Source organism: Dermacentor variabilis, chromosome 4, assembly GCF_050947875.1.
Source record: "Dermacentor variabilis isolate Ectoservices chromosome 4, ASM5094787v1, whole genome shotgun sequence".
Lineage (NCBI taxonomy): Eukaryota > Metazoa > Arthropoda > Arachnida > Ixodida > Ixodidae > Dermacentor > Dermacentor variabilis.
This window is the reverse complement of record NC_134571.1, coordinates 5,594,134-5,605,742: the sequence shown is the minus strand read 5'-3', so window position 1 is coordinate 5,605,742 and position 11,609 is coordinate 5,594,134. Positions and strand designations below refer to the sequence as shown.

Here is an 11,609-nt window from a genome sequence, read left to right as displayed (position 1 = left end):
ATATCCCTTAAGTTTCTCCGATGCTGAGTGGAATCGAAACAACGTCACAAGGGCTCCTCAAGAACACCAATCCGGTGCATTACTAGTCTGCGCAACAAGTGCAGTGGGTGTGCGCCGCTTTTCAATGAGCCTCTCGCCAACTTGGGTCTCATTTTTGAAGCCTCGAAGGTGAGGGGCCGATGCAAGTGAGGACTCTTATTCCGAATGATTGTGCTGCTGGAGAAGCGTGGCTGTTGCGCCGAGGCGCACCAGTTCCTGAGAGAATTAACGCACAGGTGCAAATCGGTCCTGGTGAACAAGTTCCTAGCTGTCATTTGTAGTGTCCATGTATAGCACTCTTTGGAATGAAGGAAGGCAACCCGGGGGTTCAAGAGGGCTTCCAAGATGGCTGCAGTTTCGTTGAAATAAATGTGTGCGCGTTCCCAACAGAATCGGCCATAATCAGTCTCCAATGCTCGAACCACCATACGTTACAATGGCAACGAAGATGCGTCTGAACTTCGTGAAGGCTGCCAAGCAACGATTTTAAGCAGAACGAAGATACCAACACACATTGTCGAAACTTCTACTTTGCGGTATGGCGCACAACATGCGTCCATCGTTCCCTTTCTTTGACGCGCGCGCCACTGACGCCAACAACGTCGGCACCGAGTGGTTGAAGTGGGTGAAACGCTTCGAAAACTTCATCGTAGCCTGCGGTATCACAGCTGATGCCCGGAAGACGGCCATACTACTACACTACGCGGGGGAAGAAGTGTATGACATATACTGTGCACTACCCGATCCTCCCGCAGCCGCAGCTGCGTCTACCGTTTCAAGTACCGGTGGCTCCAGTAACGCAACCCCTCTCTGCACCGCAGCACGTAGGAAGCTCGATGACTATTTCGCACCCCCAGTAAACACTACCTTCGAGGTTTACCGCTTTCGTCAAGCCAAGCAAATGGAAAGCGAGTCGCTCGACGCATTTTACGCCAGGCTACGACAGCTTGTTAGGCACTGTACTTTCGCCGATGACGACACCGAAATCAAAAATCAAATATTGCTGTCCACAACGTCGACACGTCTACGCCAGTACGCCATGCAGCATGACCTCGACTTGCAAGGAATTCTCAAACAAGGCAGGTTATTTAAAGAGGTCGAACACGACATCTCCGTGATCGAGCAAGAAAGCCGACAGTGTAAGGAAAACTCGGCGTCAGCGTCTACACTTTGTTGCGTACTCCAGGGTAGCGTACCGTACTGCTGCCGAGAAGTAGCGGCGCCTGCCTATCGAAGCTCGACCGACATTGCTTATTGGGTAGCGTGGCGTTGTCGGCGGGCTGCAGGCATCCGGTAGATCATGGTGACCAAGCAGGGGCGAGACGATTTGCTAGTGCGAAACTTGCACGGTTTATTCAAAGGTAGTTGAAAGAAAATAAGAAAAGCATGAAGTATGAAGTCTCAAGTAAGAAGTATATCAAAGTACATTTCGGAGCCCCTTAAATAGCTCTCTACAAGTGTGGGCGGGATCTTGCGTCCATCGATGACACGTGACAGGCACGGAGAGAGGGCCCCTCCTCCTGCAGTACCAAACACGGGAAGGAGAGGTCGATCCTCTCAGCAACGAATCCGGTCGGGTGAACGACCCCTCCGGTGCGCGTGTGCTCCGGTGCATGGAAGGTCGGGTGAATGACCCCTCCGGTGCACGTGGGCTCTTGATCAGAGGAGGTCGGGTGAATGACTCCTCCGGTGCACGTGGGCTCCGGTTCCGGGAAGGTCGGGTGAATGACCTGCCGCCACGTGGTGTCAGACGCCAACCCTAACAACTTGCAGTAAACTCCGAGCGCACCTCGCGACCTCATCAGCCGAAGCACCATGGGAAAGAGCCGTCACGGACTCGTGAGCCTCCGCGCCATCAACGGGCAAACGCGACATGCTACAACTGCGGAAAACCATGGCCTCACAGTAAGGGACGCTCTAGTTGCCCCGCTCTCGGCAAACGGTGTACTGCGTGTCACAAAACTGGACACTTTGCTAGTGTGTGTCGTTCAGCACACAAAGCCGTACACGCAATCGTGCGGGACAGCAGCCCTGACAGTGATGAACACGTTTTCATGACCTCCTCTCATTGTCACGCAGTCACGGGATCTCCACATGTGGACGTCAAACTTGATGGCGAGGACGTCCGTTTTACAATTGATACTGGCGCTACCGTGTCTGTCGTCGGTTCGAACAGCTTAAAAAATCGTTTAAGCAAGGAAACGCTGTCCAAGACATCTAAGAAAGTATTTGCTTATGGGGCAAATCCTCCTTTACCGCTACTTGGAAAGCTTGATGTTGTCATGACCTACAAGGAGAGCAGCAGCAATGAAACTCTCTACGTTGTGTCTGGAGACTGTGCACCACTGCTCAGTTTCTCTACAGCTTCCCGTCTAGGACTAGTCCAGATCACGTATAGTCTGGGAGAGGTTACCAGCAGACTGGATCCGAGGATGGCCTACCCAGACCTCTTCAAGGGAGTGGGCTGTCTAAAGGACTTCCAGGTGCACCTCCATGTTGACCCCAGTGTTCAACCAGTAGCCCAACCTCACAGACGTATTCCCTTCTTTATGCGAAAGCCACTGGAAAAAGAGCTCGAAAGGCTACAGTCCCTTGGCATAATCGAAAAGACCAAAGGACCAACCCCCTGGGTATCACCAATTGTGGCAGTACCGAAGCCACATGACCCCGAGCACATTCGAATGTGTGCTGACATGCGCTGTGCCAACCAAGCTATCCAGCGTGAGAGACACGTCACACCCACAGTGGACGACATCTTTGTTGCTTTGAACGGCTCCATCTTATTCACTAAACTCGATCTGAAAGATGGGTACCACCAACTAGAACTTGACTCATCATCCCGTGCGATCACCACTTTCTCCACACATGCTGGGCTCTTCCGATACAAGAGACTCAACTTCAGAATCAACTAAGCAGCCGAAGTGTTTCAGGACACCATCCGTCAGGTTCTAACATCCCCAACGTGCTCAACGTAAGCGATGACATATTGGTGTATGGAAAGACTGAGAAAGAGCATGATAAGACTTTTAAGGCCACACTGGAATGCCTACTTGCAAGTGGTCTCACACTGAACGTCAAGAAATGCAAGTTCAACCAACGGGAACTTACATTTTTCGGGCATGTGTTCTCCAGCAATGGTGTGCAACCGGACCCTACTAAGGTGTCTGCGATCTTGGGTGCATCACCACCTTCCAGCGCCACTGAAGTGAAGAGTCTCCTCGGGCTCGTTAACTACTGTGGTCGGTTCATACCCAACTTGGCCCACCTCACCCAATCACTCGGGAAACTCACGGCCAAAGGAGAGGACTGGTGTTGGACAGACATACAGCAAGACGCCCTGGACGAACTGAAGAGACAGCTTTCCGAGGCCACAACTCTCGCCTACTTCGATCCAGGAAAGAACATCACACTCATTGTAGACGCTGCTCCTCATGGCCTTGGTGCCATTCTCACGCAGACATCCGGAAGCGAAACCAGAGTGGTAGCATATGGGAGTCGTGCTCTTTCTCCTGTGGAGGCACGCTACTCTCAAATTTAACGGGAAATGCTGGCCGTGGTGTGGGGAATCGAGCATTTTCACATCTACTTGCATGGGGCAGCATTCTGTCTACTGACAGACCACAAGCCATTGGTCAGAATTCTCAGCAACCCTTGCTCCCTGCCTTCAGCATGGCTGGAGCGTTTGGCACTTCGAATTCAACAATACACCTATGAAGTGCAACACACTAGTGGTCCAAGTGACTGACAACCCATCTGACTACTTGTCCCGACACCCAGTAAACTCCACGTCACCATTTCGGTGCATGGAGTCTGTCGCCGAACAGTATCTGAACTTCATTGTGTCTCATAGTTTGCCTCGTGCCATGACCAGAGAGGAGGTAACCGAAGCAACGCTCGCTGACCCGGTGATGAAATCGCTCAAGAAAGCCCTAAAGCAACCACAGCAAGGCAAAGATTGGAAGACCACAACTCTGATGCCGTTCTCTCGCGTTGTGGCAGAACTGTCAAGTTTCCAAAGAAGGCCTTGTGTTAAGAGGCACGCGGATAGTACTGCCAGCACAACTTCACACTAAGGCGGTGCATCTTGCACATCGAGGACACCAAGGCATTGTCAAGACAAAACAGCTGTCGCGTGAGAAAGTGTGGTTTCCAGGGATAGACTCTTTAGTGAACCAGACAGTTAAGAGTTGCCTGGCATGCCAAGCGAACACACCAGTACACCATCGAGATCCCTTGCCAATCCAGGAGCTGCCTCGAGGCCCGTGGACTGAACTGTCGTTAGATTTTGCTGGCCCTTTCCCTGATGGCAAGTATGCCATGGCAGTGGTGGATGATTTCTCCAAGTACCCAGTTGTTAGCATCCTACACACTCTTGCAGCACCTACAGTCATCAAGCAACTGCGCACTGTTTTCGCTCAGTTCGGCTAACCAGAAGGTGTAAAGTCAGACAATGGCTCACCATTTCAGAGTGAGAGTTTTGCAGAGTTCGCCAGCGAGCTCGGGTTCAAGCATCACCGGATCACTCCACGGTGGCCAGAGGCTAATGGGGAAGCCGAAAGATTCATGCGCACCCTCAAGAAGTCTATACTCGCAAGTCGTGTCAGCCACTTGCATTGGACTAATGAGCTTCAGTCGTTCCTGCTGGCTTATAGGTCCACACCCCATAGTTCCACAGGAAAATCTCCGTTTCAACTTCTGTTTGGGAGACCCATGAAGAATCTTCTACCGACACTTGTCGCTGGTACTCACAACTCGGCTCACTATGAGGCCAGACAGAATGACACTAAAAGAAAAGCATACAACAAGTGGTACGTCGACACTCGGAGGCATACGAGTAAGGCATACTTGGCAGCAGCGACGACACATCTACTACAACGCTGAACGCCTGTCTGCATTTTGCCGCAGATTCCCCTGTCCCAGAGGCTGCAAGTTGTGTCCCCCACCAGTTCGTTCTGCAAGCGTGTCCGGAGCGTGGCGTGACATGACGTGGCAGACACGGCAGCGATTTTCCTGGTAAAGCACGACTGTTAGCTGAGCCAATCAACTGCGGCATCGGCGGCGACGTCACAGCGTCAAAGCTTCATAAACGAGTGCTTCGCGGGAGTTCGATTCACTTGGCAGCAGCGACAACGCATCTACTACAACGCTGAACGCCTGTCTGCATTTTGCCGCAGGTTGGTGTTTTAAGATACTATTGCATACAATTTACCGTCGCTGCTGCCGGGTTTCATTGCTTTGTTTTCTTTGCTTTGTTCTTTGCTTTGTGGAGTGCATATTTTCTGTTGATAATTGTATGGCTAAGGAAATAGCTAAACTAAAAGAGGAAATGAAAGCTGAACTCACTCAACTGAAACAGGAATTTAGGGATCAACTAAAGCAGTATCGTGAGGCATTGGAAAGGGACATGCGCAATGAGATTCGAGAAATGAAAATAGAGCACAAAAATCGAATTCAGAGCATTGAGTTTGGTCACACCTCAGTTGAAGAACTGAAGACAAGACTGAATGCTGAAGAAACTGCAAGACGAAAACTAGAAAATGAAAATATAGTGCTTCAAGAAAGATGCAACGCCCTCGAAGGCAGGGCCCGAGAACTTGAAAAACGCTTTGTGCACTCGGAGCAGTACTCGAGAAACAAAAATCTCGAAATACAAGGCGTCGTAAAAAAAGATAATGAGAATGTGCTGGACACCGTTCAGATGATCGGGAAAGTTATCAAAGAAGAAATTGTCGAGACTGACATTGAAATGTGTCACCGTGTACCCGCCCGAGACCCAGAAAAATCGAATATCATTGTGCAGTTTAAATCCAGGACCAAGCGCGATGCTGTGCTTAACAAGGCAAAGAGGGCACGTCTTTCTAACAAGTATATTGGAAATGAAAACACTCACAAAATTTACGTGAATGAGCACCTATGCCCTACCCTAAAGCAACTACTCGGAAATGCTATCGGTAGAAAACGTGACCATGGATGGAAGTCCGTCTGGTCGCATAATGGCAGGATATTCGCGAGGCAGTCTGACGACACACCCATTGTAAGAATACAGCATCACGAAAATATTTCGAAGATATGCTAAGTGTTGTGTTAAATCTTGTACTTTCTGTTCAAAATGGAATATTTTGAATTTGCGCTACCACAAAACGTTCATCTACAGGATACCAAGCTTATCTCTGTTTTGCATTTTAATTCCCGTTCCGCTATTCACAAAAGTGACAGTATCTCTTGTCTTCTCAACCAATTTCCTTTCCAGTTCGACGTCATCATGATTTCTGAAACTTTGTTTCAAAATAGCTACGATGTCGTCGGCCTGGATGGATATACTTCTTTTTACCTTAACCGTCAGAATAGGCGAGGGGGTGGCGTTGCCCTTTATATTAAAAATAATTACCATTATGAACTAATGCCAGAGTTTACATTCATAATTCTTGACTGCGAGATGTTAACTGTCAAGGACGAGAAAAGGGTCTTATCAGTAATATACCGCCCTCCGAGCGGAAGTATTGAGAATTTCATTGATTGTTTTGGTAAGCTTCTGGAGTTCTGTTCATTTAATAATGTTCATTTTGTCTGTGGAGGCGACTTCAACATAAATATTTTAGATAAAAATAAGTATGTGCAGGATTTAAACAATCTACTACTATCATTTGGCTTTACCAATCTGATCACTACACCAACGAGGGTTACTCAATCTACCTCATCTGCCCTCGACCTTCTTATTACAAATATAGAAACCTCAGTCTGCACCGCGGGTACGCTTTCTAATGATATTAGTGATCACTGTCCAGTCTTTATAGTGTACGCATTAGATAACAGTATCAAACAAAACATTGAATTACTTACCTACCAACACATTTCTAACGAAGCACTGGATTTATTCAGTCTAGCTGTAGGTACGCAAAACTGGGATTCCGTGTTAAGAGAAAAAAAATGTTAATGAAGCGTATAACAAGTTTCTTGCACTATTTGTGCGCATCTACACTGCGCATTTCCCCTTCAAGCAAGTTAGGAAATCAAAAACGATACGAAAACCGTGGATTATGAGTGAGCACATCAAAATGATAAAAAAGAAGAACCGCCTTTATCATGCGTTCTTGCACTCCAGATCGGAAATTAAACTTAAGGAATTCAAAACCGAAAGAAATAAACTGAATAAAATACTAAGGCAGGCAAAAATAGATTACTATCAACGTCTGTTTTTCGAAATCAACAAGAAACGTCCGGATGCGGTTTGGAAAATAATAACGTTTTAGGTCGTCAAACTAAAAGTAGTGTACCCAAGTCGATAAGCTACGCAAATTGCGAATTGATCGGTAAAGCAATGGCAGACCATTTCAATACTCATTTTGTGAATGCAAGCTTTACGCACACCCATGACTCCCAAGTCATGTATTCACTAGATAAATGTGTTTCAGAAACTATATTTATGGAGCCAACTGACGAACATGAGGTGTTTACAACAATAAAAAATCTTAATAACAGCAATGCATTGGATATTGACAATTTACAAATTAAGCCAATAAAATATGTCTTACATCACTTGCCATTTATCCGTACGTTGGTCCATATATTCAATCTAGCTATAGAATCGGCGACTTTCCCAGACGGCATGAAACGAGCTAAAGTATCCGTGCTATACAAACATGGCGATATAAATAATGCTTCTAATTATAGACCAATATCTGTCCTACCCATTTTTTCCAAAGTGCTAGAAAAAATTATTGCTACGCGCCTAACAAAGTTTCTGGACAGACATGATGTAGTAACAAACTCACAGTTTGGTTTTAGAAAAGGTAGATCTACGGAAGCCGCCCTTTTATCCTTGAAGGAAAGTATTGTGCAAAGCATAGACAACGGAGAATTCGCCCTCGGGCTCTTCGTTGATTTTAGCAAGGCATTTGATTGCATCAGTCATGACATTCTTAAATATAAACTATCAATATATGGAGTACGCGGACATCCACTCACTTTAATGGAATCATATCTCAGAAATAGAACTCAGTGTGTATGTATTAACAACGTCCTATCTTCTTTCTTGACACTTAAAAATGGAGTGCCGCAAGGGAGTGTTTTGGGCCCACTATTATTTAACTTATATATTAATGACTTAGTAAATAAAGATCCTACAGTTGATTTCTTTATATATGCGGATGATAGTACTATACTCTTCTGTGGAAAAGACGCAAACGAACTAATTATCAGGTGTAATGCATTGCTAATGAAACTATCTGATTGGTCACATTCAAATGTGATCAGAATTAACCCCACTAAAACGAAAGCTATTCTTTTCAGAGCCAGAAACAAACCTTTTCAGTTGGAACATTCAATCACTTATTTAGGCAAACACATAGAACTAGTTAATGAACACAAAATACTTGGAGTAATATTTTCATGTCATTTGAGTTGGGGTGCTCATTTTAATAACCTTCGAAACAAGTTTTCTGCAGTCGCCGGTGTACTATCTCGCTGTAGAGCTTACATGCCGACAAAAGCCAAGCTACAAATGTATCATGCATTGTTCACCTCGCAATTTAATTATTGCAGTTTAGTATGGGCAACCACAACACGAACTAACATAAATAAAATAGTTACATTACAAAAGGCGCTTTTCCGACACATTTCTAATATTGAAGCCCGATCAACAACAAAAACATTGTCACAAACATACGAAATCATATGGGTAGATCGATACTACGAATATCGTCTTTTACAAATATTTTATTTTGCAAGGAAAGAATGGAGAGATTTTCTTACATCATTAGCGACCTTGCAGCACCATGACATACCTGTGCATTTCAGAAACCCTGAACTTTGGCTTGTACCGCGCTTTCGCACCGAGTATAAGTTACAATCTATTAAACACAATTTGCCGAAAATTCTAAATAAACATGTTCACGCTAATAAATTATCTCGTAAAGAGTTGAAGATGTATTTCGTTAACCTATAACATATATATATTCATGTATAACGATGCATATAAATGACCATGTTTTCTTTTTTGCCTTTTTGTTTTATTTGTACAAAAATGTCTTGTTGTTTCTTACATACCCTGTCATAAGCATGTCTCTGAGTTTTCAATTTATGTTTAGTTTATGTTTAGTAAATTTCTGCTTAAGTTATTTTTTTTTGTACCAAAAAGGTTGCTGTTTTCGTTCTGCCATGTATAACGCCTCCTGGGTCCAGTCAAGCTGCTGACGGCAGCTTTTAGCCCGGGAGGACGTTTCTAGTCTGTACTAGAAGAACAATAAACTTGAACTTGAAAAAACAACCAGCTGTGTGTGGGACAACAAGTCCTCTGTAAACAGGACAGGTCAAACAAGTTTTCGCCTTACTTGACCCACACCCATGCTCAATCACCAAAGTCAATGGCTCCAGAATCACAGCGTCCAGAGATGGAGTGTCGATTTGTCGCAACTCAAGTTTCTTCAAAGATGCAAGCACAGTTCAAGTGGAACGGCATCAGGACCCGACCGACATGCCATATCTGGATGATGAAGCTGTGCCGAGTAACAGTGACCTTCCAACCCCCAGCATAGCTACTCCTAGCCAAGCCATATCAGCAGCTCCCAAGACCGTCTCACAGCGGTACCCCCAACGATCCAGGCAACGACCTAGGCACCTGAAAGACTTCGTGTTTAAGCAAAACTGATTTTTCCTTCCCTGAGGGGATGATGTAGTGTCCATGTATAGCACTCTTTGGAATGAAGGAAGGCAACCCGGGGATTCAAGGGGGCTTCCAAGATGGCTGCAGTTTCGTTGCAATAAATGTGTGTGCGTTCCCAACAGAATCGGCCGTAATCAGTCTCCAATGCTCGAACTACCATACGTTACATCATTCAATATAGATGTCCCGTTTTGGGACAGCCTGTAAGTCCGCAAACTTGAGTCAGGCAAGGAAAACAGTTTTTTGACAGTCCCATTCAAACTGGGTGCCCAATGTAGTACCACAATTCAACAAACACGGCAGATCTAGAAATATGTTTAGGTCTATGTGAGACATGCCGTTCCTTTAAATGCTTCAGTATTGTTCTCATGATAGTGCACCGGATTACTGAAAACAGCCGTTTATATTGCAGAAGCTGCTTAGTTGAGCGGACGTACAGTCGGGAACGGCGCTACATTGAAGGTATGAAATATAAGATAAGCGTAACATGTTTTTGTCAGTAATCAGACTCGAGAACAATTTCTTTCGTTTACACCACTAGAAAAAAGCCGAAGGACGCAACTACCTTCTTTTTTTCTTGTTCTTTTTCAATTGAACAAATTCTAGCGTTTTACGTCTGACGATATCCTTATGAGGCACCCTGTTCAGTTCTCACCATCTGGGGTTCTTTAACATGCCCCTAAACACAATTACGAATCGAATTCCGCGACCTGGTTGGGGCCTGTGATAGCAGCGCAACGCCATATATCCGCTTAACAGCGAAGGTGTTAAGGGCTACTTTCCCCACTATCACGTCCGCGTGCAGAAAAAATCACGAAGATAGTACAATACCGGGCCGACCCGCGGCGAAGGTGCATTTCGCCATTAAGGGGCCCCCGTACACAGCTTCGCTGGTACAGAGTGGAAGGGCACTGAGGTTTGTTGTTGTCAAGCATGGACTGGACATAAAATTTCACCCGGCTTACGGGCCAAAGATTAGCATATATAATCGCTACCTAAAACTGTTTTCGGCTCCCTAGTGCCGTCCGCAATAAAAAAGAACCGTGCCAATTACTCCGCGTTCTTTTACGCGAGGAAGACGGAAACATGAATGGTATGTTGCACTGCAGTTTTTTTTTCTATCAGAGTACTTCCCGTAAATCTGAGTACAGGGTGCCGGATGGGCCGATATGTTTTATTTGTTTGAAGCGGCAAGCAGGACGTTTACATGTGTTTTTTTTTTCTGGCTGCGCTTCGCAAGACCTGATAAAGAACTATATGCGCAAGAATACACACGAGGGATACATACTGCTTGAAGAACAAGAAAAAGACTTGTACACCAAAGGGAACCGTGCACTAACATAGTAGAATGAAAGCCGACACTGCGGCCCCAATGCACGCGCAGTCACCGAGCAGCATTAAAAATCAGTAAAATGAAATAAAGGAGAGAAACAAAGGCATCTATTTCAAGGCATAAATGCATGTCATATACAATTATAAACATCATTTGGGCGGTCTGATCGCAAACAGTGCCGTTGTCAGATGGGAAGAGTACTTGGCACCTGGGGGTGCCGCGTCCCAGAGCTTACATGTACGCATCAACCCAACATCATCCGATGCATTGACCCCGGCACTCCCCTTCTACCCGGGCTAACTGGGCGGGGGGCTTTGGTTCGGGCCAACGGTCCTTCCCGGACAAGGGGGCTGTTGTGGTGCAGCACGACTGAGTTACTGCACTCAACACACAAACAGCCACGTCGGTGTTACAGGACACAAGCCTGACTGACCCTCGGACTGCCTTGACGCAAAAGAGGTCAAGGCACACAACCATGGACGCCACCAAAGCCATCCGCGGAGCAGCGCGACCACACGAGCGTTCGCCCCGACCGGTTGCATCTCTGGGCTCCACTGAGCCAAACAAAACCCCATA

The 11,609-nt window shown here is 46.1% G+C and overlaps 1 protein-coding gene across 1 annotated transcript; it reads left to right on the top strand.

The window, feature by feature from the left end:
- Positions 1 to 492: 492 nt before the first annotated feature.
- LOC142577690 (uncharacterized) lies at positions 493 to 3,577 on the top strand. The gene is made up of 2 exons (XM_075687150.1): positions 493 to 1,178; positions 2,985 to 3,577. Exons 1-2 carry the CDS (start codon positions 578 to 580, stop codon positions 3,575 to 3,577), a joined length of 1,194 nt encoding a protein of 397 aa, XP_075543265.1. The 5' UTR covers positions 493 to 577.
- The last annotated feature ends 8,032 nt before the right edge of the window (positions 3,578 to 11,609 follow it).